The sequence below is a fragment of the Pipra filicauda genome, unplaced genomic scaffold (assembly GCF_003945595.2).
Source record: "Pipra filicauda isolate LSUMZ 115617 unplaced genomic scaffold, ASM394559v2 scaffold87_size3191425_pilon, whole genome shotgun sequence".
Taxonomy (NCBI): domain Eukaryota; kingdom Metazoa; phylum Chordata; class Aves; order Passeriformes; family Pipridae; genus Pipra; species Pipra filicauda.
Window position 1 is genome coordinate 1,080,779 of NW_024105064.1, and position 21,505 is coordinate 1,102,283.

Consider the following 21,505-nt stretch of genomic DNA (forward strand, 5'->3'; position numbering starts at 1 on the left):
TTGATGTATATTTATTCACTTTATTCACTGCTGACGCTGTAAGGAAAACAAGCAGCCCCTGGTCACTGAGGCACAGCTGGGGCTGATTTCAGTGGTGATGATTTGTCAGGGCTGTGGCCACGGTTCTGTGCCTTGTTTAACACCTGGAGGACTTGCAAAAGGTTCTTTTCATTAAGCACTGAGAAATCTTGATAGTGAGACATCAGGCTGTATCTGGATAGTGACATGAAAACACCTTGAAAAGCCAAAATAAATCTGTTTCTCAGTTTGTCAGAATTACTCTCAGGAGCTTTTGTAAAGAACACTGAAAGCTGTACCACCAGAAAAACCTGATAATGAAAGCTCAGTAAAATTTGTTACACTCAAGAATTTGTTTTGTTACACTCAAAAATTTGTTTTCTAATAACGATTATCAGTGCCTAAGAACTACTTCATCATTTTCTATCTTGCAGATGGTCCAATCTCTCTCAGTGAGAGCACATACACAAACTGAGGACAAACAAAACAAGTTTTGGCTGACTTCAATATACCCTTAGTAAAAGACTAAAAGCACCCAGGACCCTTTCTCCAGTGCAGTTACTGACCTGACATAGGCATAATAAAAAACCCAACTGTCCTGTACCCTGTGATCTCGCTGAGGTGTTGAACAGTGCCCTTTCAGACACCTCTGACCCAGCTGATAATGAATCTATAGCATCTATTGCAGAGGCTCCAACGAATCCAACCATTTAGGTTGGAAAAGCCCTCCCAGCCCACGGAGCCCATCCTGTGCCCCATCCCCACCCTGTCCCCCAGCCCAGAGCACTGAGTGCCACGGCCAGTCCTTCCCTGGACACCTCCAGGGCTGGGGACTCCATCACCTCCCTGGGCAGCCCCTGCCAAGGCCTGGCCACCCTTTCCATGAGGAAATTCCTCCTGGTGTCCAACCTGACCCTCCCCTGGCACAGCTGGAGGCCGTTCCCTCTCATCCTGTCCCTTGTTCCCTGGGAGCAGAGCCCGACCCCCCCGGCTTCCCCCTCCTGTCAGGGAGTTGCAGACTGCAAGAAGGTCCCCCCGAGCCTCTTTTTCTCCAGACTGAGCCCCCCCAGCTCCCCCACGGTGCATCCCCATCCCTCACCTGCCCGGCTGCGCCTGCGGCTCCTTCCCCTCCTTCCCGCTCGGCCTCCGCCGCCTCGCAGCCCCCTGGGTGGGCTTCTCCTCCTCCTCCTCCTCCTCCTCCCAGCCGCCGTCAGGCTCCGACTCCGAGCTGGCAGCGAGGACCTCGTCCAGGCTCAGCTCCGCCAGGCTCCTGGGTGGGGGAAGAGAGAGGGGTGCGTGTGAGGGCGAGCTCAGCGTGGGGGCGGGCGAGCCCTCTCACCGCGGGCCGAGGAGCCGTTCCCCGGAGGTGCCCCCAGTACGGCCCGCCCGCCCTGAGCCGCCCCCAGGCCGGGTCAGGTCTGTGCCGGTGCCTCCCTCACCTCCTGCCGGGGGCCGCCATTGCCGCCTCCGCCACGCGGCCGCCACTTCCGCTCCCGGCGTGCCGCGCGCGCAGGCCACGCCCATTACCCGCAAACCACGCCCCGTTGCTGCCTTAACCGCGCCCCCAGCCGCCTTGGCTCCGCCCCCTCCACGCCGATCCCGCCCGTTCCCGGCCTGGATCGGGAATATCGTGTCCAGCTGCACCAGGAAAGCGATTTTTCCTCTGTGCTGGGCACACACCTCGAGTGCTGTGCCCAATTCTGGGCCCCCTCAGTTCAATGAGGGGCTGGAGCGTGTCAGAGACGGGAAGGGGCTGGAGCACCAGGAGCGGCTGAGGGAGCTGGGGAGGCTCAGCCTGGAGAAAAGGAAGCTCTGGGGGGACCTTCTCGCTCTCTGCAACTCCCTGACAGGAGGGGGGAACCGGGGAGGGTCGGGCTCTGCTCCCAGGGAACAAGATAGGACAAGAGGAAACGGCCTCTAACTGTGCCAGGGGAGGGTCAGGTTGGACATCAGGAGGAATTTCCTGATGGAAAGGGTGGTCAGGCATTGGAAGGAGCTGCACAGGGAGGTGGTGGAGTCTCCGTCCCTGGAGGTGTCCAGGGAAGGCCTGGCCGTGGCACTGAGTGGCTGGGGGACAAGGCGGTGATAATCGGGCACAGGGTGGACTCGATGATTCTGGAGGTTTTATCCAAACTCAAGGATTTTGTGACTCCCCGTCCAGGCCACGCCCACCCCACCTGGCCACGCCCCTCAATCATTCACCCCGCCCCCTCCCGTGGCTCGCAACCACAGGGGCGGGGTCTTCACGCTTGGCCACGCCCCATTTCCAGCTAGACCACGCCCGTCCCGCACATAGCCACGCCCCTCCCTGGTGGCCCCGCCCCACGCCCCCCTGTCGGCGGGGCCGCAGCGGGGCCGGTGCCGCTCGCTCCGGACCCCCGGACCCGACACGGACACACGTGCAGGGTCGGGCCGGGCCGTGCCGCGGGGTTATTCCGGGTGACGGAGGAAGCCGCAGCCGCGGGGGCCGCCCCGGCTCGAGGAGGAGCCGCCGCTGCCGCCGCGCACCTGCCCGCCCCCGGCCCGCCCCGTCTCTCCCCGCCGCGGGGCCGGCGGTAGCGGTGCGGGTGTAGCGGCGCCCCGCAGCATCCCCCGGGCTGGGCCGTGGCTGCAGCGGAGCCGTGAGTACCGCCGAGGCACGGCCCTGCCGCCACCTCCTCTTCCTCTCCCTCTTCTTGTCCCTCTCTCTCTTCCTCTCCTTCTCCCTCTCCTTTTTCCTCTCCCTCCCCCTTCCTTCTTCTCCCTCTCCTTCCCTCTCTCACTCTTCTTCTTCCTTCTCCTCTCCCTCTTGCTCTGCTCTCTCTTCCTCTCCCTCTGCCTTTCCTTCTCCTTCTCCCTGTCCTCCTTCTCCCTCTTCTTCTTTCCCTCCCTCTCCTTCTCCCTCTCCTTCTCCCTCTCCTTCTGTCTCTTCCTTTCCTTCTCCCTTTTATTCTTCCTTTCCCTCTCCCTTTCTCTCTCCTCCTCCCTTTTCCTCTCCCTCTTCCCCTCCGTCTCCCCGGCAGGGCCAGGGGACCCGGACCCCGCGGGAGGAGAGGCAGCCGGAGGGGTTATGGGGTGTGGGGCAAACCGGAGGGGTTACCGGGGGGGCTGGGGGGACAGGCAGCAGGGGGGATCCCCGAGAGGAGCTTCCCCACTCCACTGCTCCTACGCATCCCCCCTGGGAAGGCAAGTTTGCTCTCGGGGTCTGGGGGAGACCTTTTCCAAAGGTTTGGTACAACCGGTGCCGCTTCCAAAACATTTCCAAAGGTTTGGAACAGTCGATACCGTCTCCAGCCTCTGCACCGCGGCATCCCCGTGGCCGAGGCCGGCAGCATCCCTGTGCTGAGCGTGCCCTCCTTTCCCTGTCCTCTGCCAAGTCCTGGAGAGATCCCGTTGGTAAAGGGAAAAGCCGCAGCTCTGGAGCCCGGGGAGCAGCCGCAGAGAGGGGTCTGGCCTGGCCGTGGTGTTCCTTGCCCTCGGTGGAAGCACACGGGTATCAGTGTTTTGTTGGTGATGGGGGAGCTGAAGGACACGGGGAGAAATGTTGCCTCGGGTTTTCTGGAAACTTGGGAGTGGGGAAGGGGGGGAAGGAAGTAGGACACAGCTTTTTTGTGGCCTCTGCAGTGACTGTCAGGGCAGAGGGCTCTCCTTGAGCTACAACATCGCTGCTGCTGCTGGAGCTGATCCTGGGAGCAGCAGGCCAGGCAGGCAGCTGGTTTGGTACTGCTGGCTGAGCAAATGCCTCCCTCTTCAGGGAGTGACAGCCCTGTGACCTCGGCTTCCCCACGGCAAGGAAGGGTGTCAGTCCCTGCTCTGTGTGTCAGTCCCTGCTCTGTGTGTCAGTCCCTGCTCTGTGTGTCAGTCCCTGCTCTGTGTGTCAGTCCCTGCTCTGTGTGTCTCTACTCTGGCCACCGACCAGGCTTTGTGCCAGGCTCAGACTGCAGAAGCAGTGGCCTTGCTTTGGTGGGGTCTCTGCACAGGGAGACAGCTATCCTGTGGCTTCAATGCTTGCTATGCCATAGCACTGTTTTGGGGGTCTCTCTGTTGCTGGAGACCACCAGGAGGGAGGTTAGTTCTGGAGTGATTCAGCAACATGTGGATATTTGGGTGCTTTTGATCCCAGCAGTCTGGCCTTTTGCACCAGGAGATGCTGCTCTGTTACAGGTTTGCTGTTTTGAGGCTCACTAACACTTCAGAGTCTAATGGCCTTTTGGTTATGGTCCCTACAGCTAAACAAACATCTCTGTGGAATCTCCTCCCTCTGCACCCCAAGTTTCTCTCCCAAGCCATGAACATCTGCTGGAAATCCTTTATTCAGCATAGCAGTGAGTAAGACTCAGAGATGTTGGATGTAGAGATCTGAGTTTCCTTCCTGAGCACTGACTGATTAATGAATCACAGCAAATAGCATCTAATTCAGAGCACACCAGGAGCTGGCAGGCATAACAGGCACCTGCTCTCTTGGCTTGATAGCCCAGGATCCAAATGGAGCTGCTCCATAGCATCTTGGGTAGCAGGGATGGTCCCTGATGCTTCCTGTCAGCTGAGGTCAGCTTGGTGGGGGTGGCAGTGGAGCGTCTTTGTTCTGCCAGAAAAGACAGTGGCCATCTGCCCTTGCTCCCTCAGCATCAGTCCGGGTCTCTGTAGATGGAGTGGCGCATGGAAATCAAGGCAGGAGTGCTCTGAAGGCTGGAGAACTGCTGGGGAGATGGTTCTGGGCTTGTTTTGCTGCATTTCAGGCTCAGCAGCTTAAAAAAATACTGAAGTCCCAGTGCTTCTGGATTTCCTCAGGTGCTGGAGCCCTGCCTCCAAACCCTTAGGCAAGCTGGGCTTGGGAGGCTTGAGAGGCTTCATCCTTTCTGTCTGGCCTGCTGGAACTGGCTGCAAACCTTCTCTAAAGGATGTGACTCCTCAGGGGCAGGAATTCGAGCTCCTTCAGCTGAAATTCCCAGGGCCTTGGCAGGCCCCCAGTTGTACCAGCGAGCTCAAGGCCATTATGTCACATGCTCCTCATAGCTCAGTTTTCGTGTATGTGGCCCGTGCTGTTGCCTGCCAGAAGATGTGAGGGAATTCTCTTGTTTTCTGGCTTGAAAACAGGCTCCCACTGCTCCACAGTGTGAAGCTGAGAGCTGGTTCAGAGGAGGAGAGGTGGATCTGGTCTGGTACGTCCATGCTGCCAGCCCACACTACAACAGAGGCTGGCAGGAGGCTTTGTAAACCCTCCAGGAACGTGGTGTGGGTCCTGTGGAAGGGGTGAGCTGGGGTGCAGGTGGTGACCTCCTCTGGTGACCTCCTGGTCTGGAGAGTCACTCCTGGGCAGCACTTGCCAGCGGAATTATTCCGTGTCTTGTCCATCTGTAAAAGATCTGCCTGCTTGTTTGCAGCCAGCAGATCCAGGTGCTTTTTCCTCCTTTCCCTGCTTCTGGAGCCACGAGGCCACGCTGCCCCGTGTCATGGAGTCAACCTTCCCTTTAGGAGCCAGGTGGTGTCTCCTGCTGGGTCTCCCCAAATCCATCACTGTTTTCTGACACCAGGGCACTGCTGAGCATGAGTGACCTGCTCTGAACTACCCCACCTTCTCAAGCCACCATCACCTCGCACAGCAGACAGGTAAAGGGCACAATCCCTCTTTAAACAGCTGCTGGCCAAGGATGTTGCAGATAGAGAGGGAGCTCCTGGGCAAGTCTAGGAGCCAGGAATATGGAGGTGCTCGGATACAGGCTGCCTCCAGTGACCTGAGTGCTCTCATCTTGTGTTTACCTGTCTGAAAAACGATCTGGGGACAGAGATGTCCGTCACAGGGAAGGGCAGAGGGACGGCAGGAATACCACAGTGTTGGGCAGTGCAGCTGAAGCTGGTGATTATCACTGCTGCCTGGAGAGGGGACTTGCTTTATGCCTGTGTGTGGAGGTTTGGCACTGCTGGTGCCGAAAAATAGCTCTGGATGCGACAGTAGCTCCTCTCCCGTGCCTGCTGGGGGACACTGGGAAGGGGGAATTAGGACACGACCCACATTTCCAGTCCTTGAGAGAGTCAAAGGGCTCATTTCACTTAGGCCTTGGTGTACTTTGGGCTGGACTGTAGGAGCTCCTGTGTAACCCCAGTGCAGCTGCAGAACTGCACATTTTGCTGAGCATCTCAAGGCATGAATCCGTTTCCATTTCTTGTTCCTCCCTAACCTGGGAGTTCAGCAGTCCCAAACCTATTCGAGTCCTGACCCTCACAGCCAATTACTTGAAAATGACCCAAGCCTTAGCTCAGATGCCTCTAAATCCCTCAACCGTGGAGTCCTGCTTGGAGCAGCAAAATAAGGAAGGAGAAAGCTGAATTTGAAGATGTCTGCAGGAAGAGCTGCTGCCTGTGGGAAGTGAGGGAGAAGGCTGTGTACTCAGGTGGGCACCAAGCAGGCTGGATGCCCTTCATCTCTCTCAGGTATGAGAATGTCCCAGTGCATTGAGGCTCCCTCCTCTCACAGCTGAAGCACTTCTGAGCGTGAGCTGGGGTGACTTGAGAGCAACTTCGAGCTGAGCTTCCAAACAAAGCTCCCCAGGAGTATTGGGGAGCGAGGCTTTAATTAGAAAAGACCTCCAGCCTTCTGTGTGCACCAGGGGCCGATTGATTACAACCCAGTGAGTTGCTGAAAGACACTGCCGAGGTCAATGTGCTGAATGCCCTTCTTGCCTGGAGCCAGCACTGTCTCTGTGCTGTAGAGCTGGCAACTGTGTGCAGCTTTTCCCCGTCCTCCCCACCCCCTTTGCCGAGGCTCCACATCCTCTCTGGCAGCTTGTCACTTCTCTGCAGATGTCTAGACAGGAGGATTCAGTGCGTGTCAGTTATGCCTAATTCATTAAAAAAAAAAAAAAAAAAACCCACACCACCAAACCCTACTGAGAGCTGGGGATTCTCAGTCCTGCAGACTCAGCGCTGTCTGCGGTGCCCCGGTGCTGCCTTCAGGCTGGCTCAGAGCAGATTAATTCCATGGATCCGCAGGAGCAGCGAGTGCCTCGGCTCCCACCCGCAGCGGGGGGGGCTTGGGGAAGGGCTGGCAGGGCTGGCAGAGGGAACAGCAGAGAGGAGAGGAGGTGGGGAGAGGTGTTTGGGGCTGGGTGTGTGCTCCTCCTTGCTCCTCACCCCACTTGTGTGTTCTCGGCTCCGTCAGGAGCTGCCAGAGGGCTCCAAGGTGTCCAAGTCCTCAGTCTGGGCTGAAACCACCAGCTTCCCAGTTCTGGTGTCCCTCCTGAAGGCAGAGCTGGTGCCAGGAATGACAACTCCCTTTGCCACGTTATGTCACACTTCCCATCGGCGTTTTCAGCCCTCACCCCTGTCCAAGGTGCAGCTGTAAATCAGCCCTTGCAGGACCTGCAGTTCAGAGCATCTCACTCCCTTGTCCTGAACCGGCTTCCTCTCTCTGCTTCCTTCCAGTTGCTGACTCTTCTAGACTGAACAGGCAATGAACCTTGTATTAAAAAGGCTGAATGTGAGCTGCTGCACACTGTCAGTGTCTGCCTGAATTCCCTGGATCCAGGCAAAGCCTTACAGGGGCTGAGGAGGGACTGAACCCCAAAGCATTGTTTCTTTTTATCTGTGTCAGTGACACTAATGTGACATGTCCTGATGGGGACAACTGCCTGGATTTAGTGCCTGCTTTGCATCTGAGTCCTGGGCATATACAACTGGATGATTCCCAATCCTCTTTGCTTGTGTTTATCATAGGGAAGGGAGCAGGAAAGGTAGGAACACAATATATTTTGTAGTAGGCAGTTCCAGGCCCTCTGAAAGAAGGAAGAATTTGGGATATCCAGGCTTGGGCTGTAAGTGCACTGTATATCTGCTGTAGTCTGTGAAAACAGCCCTGGCATCTGATTATTGATGCAAAAATGCTGCTAATTGTCTGGTAGGTTAAAGCTTCTGCTTAGTGGGCTTCAGAGCCATGGAAGGGTTCCACAAAAGGGTCAGCTCAGCCAAATTTGGGGTCTCCACAAAGCCATAAGGAAGGTGAAATGTGCAGTGAGCTCAGCTGCATCTCTGGATGCTGGCACGAGCTCTGTTAATGGTCTTACAGCACAACAGCCTCTGTTGTTACTGCCAGCTCAGCTGTTTGTGTCCCTTGGCTGTGGAAGGGAAGGAAGAGTCTGCAGGAACACAGGAGCACATCGTGTCTTCCCAGCCCTGCTCCCAGGAGGGAAGTTGTGCCCACCCCCACAGCTGGGCAGGGCTTTGCCTGTGCCCCCTTGGGCTGCCCCAGTCTGCTCCTGCCTTGAGTGGTGTTGCACGTTTCAGTTCTTTGGGGAATGCTGGACTGGAAAATGGGCTGTGAATCCTCTCAGAGGAGGTTAAAAAGGAGAATTCTGATTTCTGGTGCAGGGGAGATGGAGATGCACTTGGAAGGAGTGATTCCCGCTTGTGACTCCACTGTGGTCCCCTCCTTCCCCAGGGATCCGTGCTGTTGCTCCACCCCTGGGTGAGTTCTGTGCTGTTGTGGGGGCACTGCTTTGGCTCCAGCACTGGGAGTGGAGATCTGAAGCTGCTGGGCACAACTGAGTAGCACTGCCAGCAGCCCCTGCCTTCCTAGGGCTGAGCCAGAGGAGGTCTGCAGGCAAAAACAGGGACTCTGTGCCTGGGGAATGGACCCCCAGTGCCCAGGAACGGGGTGGGGGGACCACTCCCCTGAAGGGGAAACTGGTCTGTGCTGCCCTGTTAGTGCTGTGACACACTGGGGTCGAGGTGAGTGCCAAGCAAGGGCTCCATGGCTTTTCCACAGGTCCAATGGCAGCAGTTCTGTGGGAGATGCAATGATGTGCACACAGAACAGGGCTTTGTAACTGGCTTACTGGGATATCAAAAGTAATGGCCAGTCTTCACGAGCGAAGATTTGGGAAAGGTCATTAACCCTTCCAGCCTGCGCAGTGGATTTTTAGGTGAGACACAGCGTGCGCTGAACTGAGCCCACCCTTTAGTCCTGAGGTTCATCTGCCGGGGCCGAGCAAGGGGCCTCTGGTGGTCTAGTGGTTAGAGTGTCTGACTCTCACCGCTGCGACCCGGGTTCGATTCCCGGCCCCCTGGGCAGGTGGAGCTCATCAGCCGTGGAAGGCAATCCACCTAAGAGAAGGTCACTCTAAACAAACCTACATCCTGGGGACCTCACTGCCACTGTCCAAGCTTTGCTTGGCCCCGGCAGATGAACCTCAGGACTAAAGGGTGGGCTCAGTTCAGCGCACGCTGTGTCTCACCTAAAAATCCACTGAGCAGGCTGGACGGGTTAATGACCTTTCCCATATCTTCGCTCGCGAAGACTGGCCATTACTGGTATATCAACACAGGGATAGGGCACACGTGGAGGTGATGGATTTAAGGACGATTGTGTGTCAGGCCTTAGGGCATGGCATGCCTTGGAGTAGGGGATGTCCCCTCATCCCCAGCAAAGCCTCATCCCCAACATCTGACCAGCTGCACAGGATGTGTCCTCGTGGTCTCCCAGCTCGCCTGCCAGACACAAAATCCCCATCCAGGCTGTCAACAAAAAAGCCATTCTCCAGGGCCTTCCTGGGGAAAGGGCAGGCTCGGAACTCCTCCCTGGAGGATACTCTGTTCCCTGTTTATTGTTCAGCACACTTCTTTTCACTCCCAGCAAAATATGGTTTTTTTGTGCAGAGAGAACAGGCCTCCCTTTGGGGGCAGGGATCATTTGCATTAATTAACAGAGCTGTTATGCATGGCCACGCTCTGTCGCATGGAAGCCAAACAAACGCCTTCTTTTTTATTCCTTTTTTTTTTCCCCCCCTTTTTTTTTTGCCATAACCTCGGAGTTATTACAAGTCAGGCACCGCATCCGCTCCGGCCGACGCGTGACACGTGCATTCCTGCTGCTGTGTGCTCCACAAAAGTGGGCTTGTGTTTCCTTTCCCCCTCTGGAGCTCTGGACACTGCTTCACTGTCTCCCGTGGTCCAGGCACTGTTCCCCATTAATTACATCTTAGTGGCGCTCGTAGGCCTTCATTTCCTGGGAATGAAGTTTTAACAAGGAAATCAGGAATATTTAGTGCTGCCAGCGAGGTGGAGGGTTCAGCACTGGGAGCAGCATGAGCAGCAGTGAGGTGTTCCTTTCTGTTCCTTTCTGTTCCTTTCTGTTCCTTTCTGTTCCTTTCCTTTTTCCCCACTGGTTATATATTCTGATCCATTAAAGCAAAAGAGCTCTGTTGGGAACAAGTTGTTGTGGAGCAGAGGGGACAGTGGGAAGTGGGACTGAAGGCGTTGTACCCACTTCAAACCTTCAAGCAGCCCCATGCCAGGGCTTCAGGAGGGTGACCCTGTCCCAGAGGGGCTGGTGGGTGGGTGAGTGGCTCTTCAGAGCTGGATTGCTGAGGCTGTGGTGTGGCTGTAGCCAAAAAGCCATCAAGCAGAGCTGGTTCAGGCTGCCTGTGGGACTGTCCCCTGGCTGTGGAGATGCTCGTGGAGCCCGGTGGCAGTGGGATGGCATCTCCCTCTGGCCCTGCTCCCTGCTTGGTCGCATCAGAGACCAGGTGACACAGAGGGGACATAGCTCAGGGTGGCCCCTCGCCGGTGACAGCAGGGAAGTGTGCCTGGAGAGGGGACTGAGCAATCGCTGCTCTCCTGGCCACGAGAATCATAGCAAGGAAAGATAATGTCACCCCTTGTCATCCTGCATTTGTACTTACCCAGAGTCATGCAGTGACTCAGTGGCAGGGCTGGGAAGGGAGCCCAGCGCTTCCGACTCTTTGGAATCGCGTTTGATTCCTGCCGTGCCAGTGCGTCGGCCGCAGCCACCTTCAGCCTGCTGTGCCCTCTCTGTCCCTCCCCTGACCGCTGGAGCCCACTTCTGTGCTCCTCCAGGGTGGCTAACCTTCCCTCACAAGTCTCCCAGAGCACAAGGAGAAGAAATCCCATCTTTTCCCAGCTCCTCTGCCCTGGCCTGCGTTGTCCCCCTGCTGCTGAGGAGCTGGGAGCTCCCGTCCCTCACTCCCAGCACCCAGGAGGGATGAGGCGAGTGCTTTAGAGCTGGAACATGACTTAAATACTGATGGGGACGAGTATGCTCAGCAGTGTGTTACACAGAGAAACCAGCTCAAGCAGGTGAGGAAAACCCTTGGGCTTGCAGCTAGGGATGGGAATAAAGGTGGGGAAGCACCGTCTGCCCTCTGCCCTAAACCTGCTCTAGGAAAGGACCTCTGGAGCCCAGGCAGAGATGTTAATAACTATAAACCTCCTTTGTGCGGGCATCTCTTATGTCCACACGTGAATTAGGAGAGAGAGGGTATCCTGGGGATGCTGCAGCTTTCCCAGGGGTGTAGGAGGAGGCCAGTTCCCTCACAGGCCCTTCTTTCCTGTCAAGGGCACCGTGGCATCCTGCTCTCACTACTGGAAAGCATCAACAGGCACTGCCTTTGTTGTGTGCCCCTGAGCCTTCCCCGCTGACAGCGAGATGAGGAATCTCGTATCACAGAGGCTGATGCAAATAGAAAAGGGCATCGCAGGCTCCTCTCCGCTCAGGAAACATGTTTATTCATCTTTTTTCCTCCCCCAGACTCTAGTACGTGATACAACTGCTACTTAAAAAAAAAAAAAAAGGAATAGATGGCTGCATTCGTGGCTGAGCAGACACAGAGCGGTGGGTTTCTATTTTTAGGCCCGGCTCGGCGGGTGTAGGTGTGAGGGGAGGCTGAGGGGATTCTCTCGCCGCAGGGATGCGGGGGCAGGCGCACGCGTGCAGCACACGGCCTTATTTTCTATTCAAGCTGCCTTTTTTCTCCTGCTCCCTCCCCCCTCCTTCCTCCTGCTGCTCAGTCATTCCCTCCTCACTCCCCCACCTTTTGGGTGATGCTGGCACGGAGACAGTCAAACGCCTTTGGAAACAGCGTGAGCAGCCTGGATGGAAACAGCGTGGGGAGGAAACGTCTCAGCACAAATAAAATGCCCTTGTTCCCTGATTAGGCAGTTTTTGTTTTTATAGAGTCATTGAATCACAGAATAACCTGGATTGGAAGGGAACTTAAAGATCAACCAGTTCCAACCCCCTGCCATGGGCAGGGACACCTTCCACTAGACCAGGTTGCTCCAAGCCCTGTCCAACCTGGCCTTGGGCACTTCCAGGGATGGGGTAGCCACAGCTTCTCTGGGAAACCTGTGCCAGGGCCTCACCACCCTCACAGGGCAGAATTTCTCCCCAGTATCCCATCTAGCCCTGCCCTCTCTCAGTGTGAAGCCATTCCCCCTTTTCCTGTCACTCCATGCTCTTGTAGAAGTCCCTCTCCATCTTTCTTGTAGGTTCCCTTCAGGTACTAGATGGCCACAATTCAGTCACCCAAAGCCTTCTCTCCTTCCTTGCTGAAATTCTAACACGAGCAAGGGGATCCCTGGAGCTCCAACCCCCTCACGGGGAAGAATTTTTTCCTAATCTCAAACCTGAATTTCCTTCTTTCAGTTTGAACCCAAATGAGCAGTACAACATTTCCCTGGCAGGGGCTGGTTCGAGCTGTTGTTGCACAGGATCTTTGAGCAGTGCTGAGGGTTGTCTGGGGCTAGAGCTGTTCCTGCCTGGCTAATACTTTATTTTTCCCCCATGCCAGAGCCGGTGAGAAGGGGAAAACCCCCCAGCTCCGTCCTGCAGCCATGGAAGGGGGTGTGCAGCTCCTCAACCGCGACGGGCACAGCATCTCCCACAACTCCAAGCGCCACTATCACGATGCCTTCGTGTGCATGAACCGCATGAGGCAGCGGGGGCTGCTCTGCGACATCGTGCTCCATGTGGGCACCAAGGAGATCAAGGCCCACAAGGTGGTGCTGGCGTCGTGCAGCCCGTACTTCCACGCCATGTTCACAAGCAAGTAGAGAGTCCTCCCTTCCCCCGTGGACAGGCTCTCCCTGCCCTCCAAACCCTCTGCTCTCTGCCAACCCCTCCGCTTTCTGCCCTGCTCCCTGTTCTCGCTGCCCTGCTCTATGGAATTGTGGTGCCGGTGTGTCATTTCAGTGAGGAAGTGCAGTAATATTCCTCCTTTGACTCCCTACCCTGAATCCCTGTGCCCATAACCCCTGCAGAGGTGTCTTGATGCCCCTCCTGCAGACCTGGACCCCCTTCCCTAGAGCCCACTCCTTGCTAAGAGAGGGGCAGAAGACCCTCCTGGGCTGTGATGTGGAGGTGGATGAGGCTTGGTTAGACTCTCCTGTGGGGAAACAAGTCCTGCTGAGGGATTTTTGCTCATTGTTGTGTCTGTGTTGCCCCAGATGAGATGAGTGAGAGCCGCCAGACCCACGTGACGCTGCATGACATCGACCCCCAGGCCCTGGAGCAGCTGGTGCAATACGCCTACACCGCCGAGATCGTGGTGGGAGAGGGGAACGTGCAGGTAGGAGCTTCCCCCCCCAAAATCCCTCCCTTCCACAAAGCTGTTCTGTACGAAACTCGCCTCCTGGGGACTCTTCTTTCCTTCTGCTCAGCGCTGCCAGCTGTTTTTTCCGTGAAGGCAGCTGGATCTAGCAGTGGTCAGGGAGTTCACCTGCTTCTCCATACCCAGAGGGGCTGGGAATGGCTCCTCAAAGAACTGTGCGATGCCCAGGTCTATTCCTGAGCACCTGCCATTCTCCTGGCCCTGTGGGGTGTTACTGGTGTCCTTCTCAGCTGTTCTTTACCTTAGTTCTCTTGGAAACAAGGAATGCTCTGTCCTTCCCTGCGCTTGTGTGCCTGAAGGTGCTCAGTAAACCCGTTCTGCTCGTGGCTTGCAGTGAGACGAGGGTGGAAACGGTTTCCTTGCCCTGGAAACTCTCTTTTCCCCCGTTCTTTCCCACTGCCAGACACTTCTTCCTGCTGCCAGCCTGCTTCAGCTCAATGGTGTGCGGGATGCTTGCTGCAAGTTCCTGCTCAGCCAGCTCGACCCATCCAACTGCCTGGGGATCCGGGGCTTTGCTGACACCCACTCCTGCAGTGACCTCCTCAAGTCTGCTCACAAGTACGTCCTCCAACACTTCGTGGAGGTGTCCAAGACAGAGGAGTTCATGCTGCTGCCTCTTAAACAGGTGAGGCCCCTGACGGGAGTGTGAAGGTGTGGGTGCAGCAAAGCTTCTCGTGCTCTGTCCTGGAAGGCACAGCCTGTGTGTCAAAAGCCCAAGGAACCTGCACTGAGGGGACAGGATTTGGCAAGGGAACATACCCAGATTCTGTGCTTTGATCCTCTCTGTTCAATGTGTGGGAAGATTGCTGCCAGAGAACTTAATCCCATGGGAATTAAGGATGGGAGGGTAGGACAGAGGATAATTTTGGTCACTGGTGCTTGCCATGTGAGCTCTGAGCACACAGTCCAAGGAATAAGTCCTGCCTGCCCTGGTCACGTAACTGTGATGTTTAATTCAGAGCTCAGCTAATGTTTCCTGCTGTTCATCGTGTGCCAGGATGGCCCCTGGCTCCTCTGCTGTGCCCTGGCCAGGAGGCAATCCTGGTCCTTGCTCTGCATCACCTGACCCTGTGTGGCCCCTCAGCAGGACCCAGACACCTCCTTTCACCCCTTCTTGGGGCAGGGGGTGCATGGCAGTGAGGGGAGGTGCATATCTCCACCTGCTCTGGCTCCACAGTCCTTGGCAAGTGAAATGAGTGCTCTGGAACCAGCCAGGCCATGCGGGTCTGTCCCATGAAATATTGAAGGGGCCTGTGCAAGCAGAGTCGTCTGCCTGCTCTCACTGACGTTGATTGGAAGTGTCAGGAATTGCAGCAGCTTCAGCCACAGAAGGGGGGGATGAGCTGGGGGATGATGACTGAGGGCAGAGCTGTCTCCACACCAGCTGCACCTCCCGGTTTGGGGGACCCAGGGCTGTGCACCCTTCAACCACCAGCATCTACAGGAGGCAGGGCTCTGCCTCTGGCAGTGCAGTTCCTTGGAGGTGTGAATGTCTCCTCTCCTCCCCGTCCATACCAACCAACACTGCCCCTTTTACCCCGCTCTGCAGGTGCTGGACCTCATTTCTAGTGACAGCCTCAATGTGCCATCGGAGGAGGAGGTGTACCGGGCTGTGCTCAGCTGGGTCAAACATGATGTGGACAGCAGGAGACAGCACGTCCCCAGGGTGAGTGTGTGCTGGGAAGGTGGCCTGGATCTACCCACCAGCTCTGAGTGCCTGGGCTGGGTGGGGACACGGCTGGAGGGACAGCAGGTCCCATCATACCATTTCCAGTCCAGATTGGAAGGGACCTTAAAGCTCCTCTCATTCCACCCCACTGCCATGGCCATGGACACCTTCCACTAGCCCAGGTTGCTCCAACCTGGCCTTGGACACTTCCAGGGATGGGGCAGCCACAGCTTTTCTGGGCAACCTGTGCCAAAGCCTCACCACCCTCACAGAGAAGAATTTCTCCCTAATATCCAACCTAAATCTCTCCTCTTCTAGTTTAAACCTGTTCCCCCTTGCCCTATCCCCATCCAAAGGCCTCCTCTCCCCTCGCAGCTCATGAAGTGCGTCCGACTGCCCCTGCTGAGCCGGGACTTCCTCATGAGCAACGTGGACACGGAGCTGCTGGTGCGGCACCACTCGGAGTGCAAGGACCTGCTGATCGAAGCCCTCAAGTACCACCTCATGCCGGAGCAGAGGGGGGTCCTGAGCAACAGCCGGACGAGGCCGCGGCGCTGCGAGGGGGCCAGCACGGTGCTCTTCTCCGTGGGTAAGGCCCTGCGAAGGGAGCCCCCTCACCCGCATCCCGACCCCGTCCTGGGGCCCTGTGGGCCGGGTTTGCTCTGTTTGCCCTCCCTCCCAGGTGGAGGGAGCCTGTTTGCCATCCACGGGGACTGTGAGGCCTACGACACGCGGACAGACCGGTGGCACATGGTGGCCTCCATGTCGACGCGCAGGGCCAGGGTGGGCGTCGCGGCCATTGGGAACAAGCTCTACGCTGTGGGCGGGTAAGGAGGGCACAGGAGGTGGCGGGGTGTGAGCAGAGCCTGTGGGGAGAGCAGCACAGAGCTGCCCCGGGAGCAGGGGTGGCCAGCAGAGCCTCCTGGAGCTCACCTCTGGATGAACCATCCAGGATCTCTGGGGTAGCAACTGAAAAGCCCTTCCCTGCCCTGTGGTTCGGAGCTGTGAGTTCACCAGCTCTTGTTTTGGTGGTGGCCGTGTCCTGGACTGGCATGGTTTCACCCCCATTTCTCTCAGAATCACAGAATGGTTTGGGTTGGAAGGAACTTTTGAGGTCATCTTGTTCCAACACCCTGCCATGGGCAAGGACACCTTCCACTAGCCCAGGTTGCTCCAAGCCCTGTCCAACCTGGCCTTGGACACTTCCAGGGATGGGGCAGCCACAGCTTCTCTGAGCAGCTTGTTCTCCCTTTTTCTCCCAACAGCTACGATGGGACCTCTGACTTGGCTACAGTGGAGTCCTATGATCCTGTCACCAATTCCTGGCAACCTGAGGTGTCCATGGGCACCAGGAGGAGCTGTCTGGGTGTAGCAGCACTTCATGGGCTTCTCTATGCTGCTGGGGGGTACGATGGGGCCTCGTGCCTGAACAGGTAGGGGATTGCATTGCTACAGGCTCCTCCACTGCTTGTGCATGCAATGTCCTTGGTGCTGGGAGCCTGGGAGCCCTGCTCCTGACCCATGGACTGACCCCAGGGTAGATGTGTCACAATCCAATGGGGAAAAACCATTCTGTAGCCCTCTGCCACAACAGGACGCAGCCTTTGTCAGTTCTTCCCTCCTATTTTCCCTGTCTATTCCCAAGCTTCCTTGGGAGCTGCCCCTGAGGGCCTGTGTCAAAGAGCTTTGACCTGGGCTTTTCCAGTGTCACACCTTATGTTCCTGTGTCCCTGCCTGCTGCAGCGCAGAGAGGTACGACCCTCTGACAGGCACCTGGACATCCATCGCTGCCATGAGCACCAGGAGACGCTACGTCCGGGTGGCAACTCTAGGTGGGTGATGGCACGAGGACCTCACGGGCTTCTGTGCAGGCTCTCTTGCATTCCTGGTGGTTCCTTTTGATGTTCTGTCCTAGTTCCTGCCCCCTCTCCCTAGATTCCCTTCGCTATGAGTCCGGATGGCCCAGCCATCCCTCTGCCATGTCCTGACATGCTGCCTGCCTCTGCCCTCCTCCTCAGTCTCCTGAGTAACTGGGTTTCATCACACTCTGTAGGCAACTCCTGAGGGGACCCACGACTTGTTCTTTTGTGCCCCTTCCACTCTGGAGCATGGGACTGGCTGTGAATGATCCCCTGTCCCTAGAAAAGGAAGGGACAACCTTGTTAGTCCTTCAGTATGAAAGCGGGACAGTCCTTTTGCTCATGATCCAAGTCCCACTCTCAGCCAAGCAGGTGCTGGGCCTCCCTGGGGATGCTTCCCACCTTCCCAAGAACTGCCACATGGTGTCCTAGTGTCCCCATGCCTCTCCCCTGCCCTGTTCTCTGGTTTCAGCTCTCAGTGCTGACTCAGAGCTTCCCTCCCCTCCATCACCAGCTCACACTGTGCCTGCCACAGCCGATACTGGCATTCCCCTGCTCCATCCTCCACCACTAAAAATAGCCCATTGCTCCAGCAGGGAGCACTTGCAGCTCCTGTAATGAGGAGGTCAAGAAGCAGCAGGCAAAGGAGTTCTCTGGGAAGCTTGGAGCGTGGCAGAGAAACTGCCTGATGAATATTTCACAACACTCCATGCTGGAAGGGGAGGGGAGCTTGGGGAGCCCTGCTGAGAGGAGCTTGGCTGCCTGGGGCACGGGAGGCTCAGCTCATACCTGTGTGGGCACCCATAGGGTGGTACCTGTAGTGTTGTGGGACCTGTGTTGGGACAGGGACCATGTCTTTAGCTAATTCCAGTGCCTGTGTGACTGTCTTTGCAGAAGGCAACCTCTATGCTGTTGGGGGATACGACAGCTCATCCCACTTAGCCACGGTAGAGAAATATGAGCCCCAGGTAAATACAAGAGAGATTTTTATAAACTTTTTCCTTCTCCCCTCCTCTGTGGTGCCTGAAAGGACTTAAGCCACTGTGCATGACTGTAACAAGGAGTTTCAGCCCCTTCCACAGCGACAGAGAATCCGGGGTGTGATCCTGAGCAAAATGAGCCACAGCTGATCCATGCAGGCTCTGAGATACCACTGCGAGATTTCAGCCACCAGAACACTCTCTACCCTGCTGCCTGTAGGCCAGCTCGAGTTCTGTAGGAAGAACAGTCCTGGTACATGCCCTGAGCTGTTTCCAGCTTCCAGCTGAGGTCCTGCACTGTGCACATCCAGTGTGGTGAACAGGGAGTGTGGCAGGCTGGGGACATGTGTTGGGCCTGAGGACTCACAGCTCTGCTTGAGCAGGGGAGATTGGTGCAAAAAATAAGAGAGAAGGTCCTGGAGGTTTTTCATGAGCTGTGCAGTCGTACTTGCAAAATACAATACTTGGAAATAGATACAGCTCAACCCCCATGGCCAGGCTGGATTCAGCTGTGACACGACTGGTGGCCTGGCACAGGGATCTCTGTGCCCCTGGGATGGCAGGACTCCTGCCAGCTCCCACAGCGCTTTCCTGAGCCACTCAGCAGAGATTTCTGTGCTGCTCTTACTGTGGCAGAGTGGAAGGGAAAGCAGTGGGTTCCCCCCAGAAGTCCTTTTGGGGGGGGAGGACTGTCATGCCAGGAGCTGTGTGGTTAGGGCAGGACTAATACCACAGGACCGATTTGGCCAGGGATGGGTGGAAAGTGCCCTGTACACCTGTCTGTTTGAACAACCATTGCCTTTTCCCAGATCAACACCTGGACACCCATCGCCAACATGCTGAGCCGCCGGAGCAGCGCGGGGGTGGCCGTGCTGGAGGGGATGCTCTACGTGGCTGGGGGCAACGATGGCACCAGCTGCCTTAACTCTGTGGAGCGCTACAACCCCAAAACCAACACGTGGGAGAGCGTGGCACCCATGAACATCCGCAGGTAAGGAGCCGTGCCCCGCTCCGGTGGCAGCAGGAGCGGGGATCCCATCTCGCCGTGCCTCGCTTGGCACTGCAAACTGTAAAACACAGCCTGTGCCCCCCTCCCAGGGTTTGGCTGATGCTCCTGCTGTGCTGAGAGGGGCTGGAGTGTGTGCCAGGAGGGCAGAGCAGGGGTGTTCTGCAGAGGGATTTATTCTCAGCAGTTTGTGTGGCTGTAAAGAACCGTGTGGTTCCGCTGGCTGAGGCCACGGAGATGTTGCTGGGCTGTGGGAGGATTTAAGGCTTGCAAGTCCGAGGATTTTGGGCTCCTAGAGTTTGTTATTTAGAGGTGGTGGTTCTCCAGTGGCATGAGAGTGTCAGAGTGAAGGGGAGGACCTGAGAGTCTGTGCTGCACTCTGCTTGAACTCCAATAGTTCATTTTCTCTGGGTGACTGTCAGGCTGGGCACTCCTTTTGTGGGGCCGGTTTACCCGAGGCGCTGAGCTCCCCTACACCCCAGAGCCTCACCCCGCTGCGGTCTCTGCGTGGTCGTTGCAGGAGCACCCACGACCTGGTGGCCATGGATGGGTGGCTGTACGCCGTGGGTGGCAACGACGGGAGCTCCAGCCTCAACTCCATCGAGAAGTACAACCCCCGCACCAACAAGTGGGTGGCAGCGTCCTGCATGTTCACCCGCCGGAGCAGCGTGGGGGTGGCCGTGCTGGAACTCCTCAACTTCCCTCCCCCCTCCTCACCCACCCTGTCGGTGTCTTCGACGAGCCTTTGACAAAGAATCAGGACGTACCTTACCTCAAGGGGACAGGGGTGCCTGGCAGGGCTCTAGGCCGGCCCCGAGGGGCAGCCGGTCGCTGTAGGAGGGGAGAGAAGGTCCTGGTTGGTGCCTGCAGCCCCAGCACTCCTGTGAACCCCGGAGCTGTCCCCGCTCTTGGGGCGCCCATCGGATCAGCGCGACCACAGCAGTTAGAAATGTGCTTCCTGGACGAGCACCCTCGGTCGGAGGGCGACGAGGCGGGTGCTCTCCGCTCCGCTCAGACTCATCCCACCGCCCGCCCCAAGGGCTCATATCTCCTTTGGGGAGGGGAAACTCTAAACCATTGCTGCTTCTTGGATTCACGGGATCCAGCCGGTGCCACACACGAGCACAGCCAGCCTTGGAGGCTTCCAGGAGCCCTGTGGGGTGGCTGAGGTGGGCAGCGCTCCTGCCAAGGACGCGGCGAATGTGCAACCACCGCTCCTCTGAATGTCACTGTAGCCAAACTCTTTACCAAGCCTATCGTGCACTGTTAAAGACTCTGAGGCCACTGTATGGTTCTCAATGGTGTCTCATTGATGCCTTAAAATACACAAACAGAAGAATCCCAGCTAAGGGACAGGGCCTGGAGGAGGTGAGGTTCGGAGGCAGAACTGGACGTAGCATCCTGAACCCTCCAGTGTTTCCATGCTCTGCTGGCCCCCACCTCATCCCCCGAGATCCCAGCTGGCCATTGCTCTGGGGAGTCCCAAGCCAGGCAGATGGGTCGGGTGACCTTGTTGGCATCCATGCCATTGCTGTCCCATGCTCAAAGGACTGAGTGGCTGCCTGCTCTCTGCACGTGGTCCTGGCTCAGACTGGGAAAGGATTGGCCTGTTTGCTGTTCCCCTCTCTGCAAAGCAGATTCTGGGTTTGTGGAGAGCTATCAGTTCTTTAAAAAGAACAGTCCAGCCTTCTAAATGAGGAGGATTGCCTGGCATTACTTCTTTTGGGTATTAATTTTTTGCCTTTTTTTATTTGAATGCTAATATTTTAGTTTTTAATGACTTCATATCCCTTTGTTTTCTACGTTACCCTGGTATTCCCCATCCCATCTGCTTCTAAGGCAGCAGAAGGGATGCAATTACTTTTCTCATTTGTTGAGGAGACGATGCCTGTGTCCTGGAAGACGTTCTCTATGGATGTGTGGGGTGTGTGCATGTGTGAGCTACCAAATGTGCAGCGAAAGCAGCACGGAAGGGACCATTTGCAATTAGCGACTCCCTGGCAATTAAGCAACCCCTTTAATTAACTGAAGGTTGAATAAATTAGTGCTGTAAGTCACAGGCCTATCCTAGACCCACCTGTGCCACGGAGCCTCTGGGGTGGTGTTTTCAGTGCGTGTGCTGTGCGTGTGAGCCGTGAACTGAGGCACAGATCAGGTGTTCTCTGCATTACAGAGGAATGACTCAACCACTGGTACCTCAATAGTGTTCAAATGTAGCACTGGAATACAATCTAACTGTTTGGAACTAATTCCTTTATCCCTTTTTCCCCCTGCTCCTTCTCGTTTCTCATTCACAGAGTTCAGATTACACTCGTGGTGGGGATTTGTTGGCCTGAATTTTCAAGTGACGAGAGATTTCTTCTCTTTTTTTTGAAGGGGGGGTTGGGTGAAAGGAGAGCTTGAAATGAAACAGGGACTCCCCAGCTTAAGACAATTTTTTTTGCAGTCTGATTTCTCCTGGACTGGTGCCTGCATGTTTTGCAAGCCCACTGACACGCTTTACAAGCCCACTCACAGTGCCTCATGCTGGACACCTGAAGTTACCAGCAGCTTCTGAAAACCTGAGCTGCTTCCCTCCCCAACCAGTCCCC

At 56.4% G+C, this 21,505-nt stretch overlaps 2 protein-coding genes across 3 annotated transcripts in view; one reads left to right on the forward strand and one right to left on the reverse strand.

Moving 5' to 3' along the window:
- Window positions 1-1,502, reverse strand: part of NOC2L (NOC2 like nucleolar associated transcriptional repressor) — a 42,851-nt gene extending 41,349 nt beyond the window's left edge. For both annotated transcript variants that reach the window (XR_003542099.2, XM_027728612.2), the window contains exons 1-2: window positions 1,458-1,502; window positions 1,118-1,288 (exon numbers count right to left, since the gene is read on the reverse strand). Coding sequence is in view for 1 of the 2 variants with exons in the window: in XM_027728612.2 (XP_027584413.2) it covers window positions 1,118-1,288; window positions 1,458-1,477 (191 nt within the window). In the remaining variant the exon portion in view is untranslated. The remainder of the gene's footprint in view (window positions 1-1,117; window positions 1,289-1,457) is intronic.
- A 942-nt stretch (window positions 1,503-2,444) lies between these two features.
- KLHL17 (kelch like family member 17) lies at window positions 2,445-19,663 on the forward strand. Its single transcript, XM_039390855.1, has 13 exons — window positions 2,445-2,639; window positions 3,265-8,458; window positions 12,582-12,835; window positions 13,237-13,358; window positions 13,804-14,025; window positions 14,950-15,066; window positions 15,445-15,658; window positions 15,752-15,896; window positions 16,335-16,502; window positions 16,813-16,901; window positions 17,823-17,896; window positions 18,718-18,899; window positions 19,435-19,663. Exons 2-13 carry the CDS (start codon window positions 8,289-8,291, stop codon window positions 19,661-19,663), a joined length of 1,986 nt encoding a protein of 661 aa, XP_039246789.1. The 5' UTR covers window positions 2,445-2,639; window positions 3,265-8,288.
- The last annotated feature ends 1,842 nt before the right edge of the window (window positions 19,664-21,505 follow it).

Excerpts from the sequence above, each read along its gene's own strand:
- KLHL17 (XM_039390855.1), top strand. The coding sequence starts at position 8,289 with ATGCTGGACTGGAAAATGGGCTGTGAATCCTCTCAGAGGAGGTTAAAA. Across the intron at positions 15,659-15,751 it reads CACGGTGCTCTTCTCCGTGG|GTGGAGGGAGCCTGTTTGCC; the intron begins GTAAGGCCCTGC and ends CCTCCCTCCCAG. Across the intron at positions 17,897-18,717 it reads TAGAGAAATATGAGCCCCAG|ATCAACACCTGGACACCCAT; the intron begins GTAAATACAAGA and ends GCCTTTTCCCAG.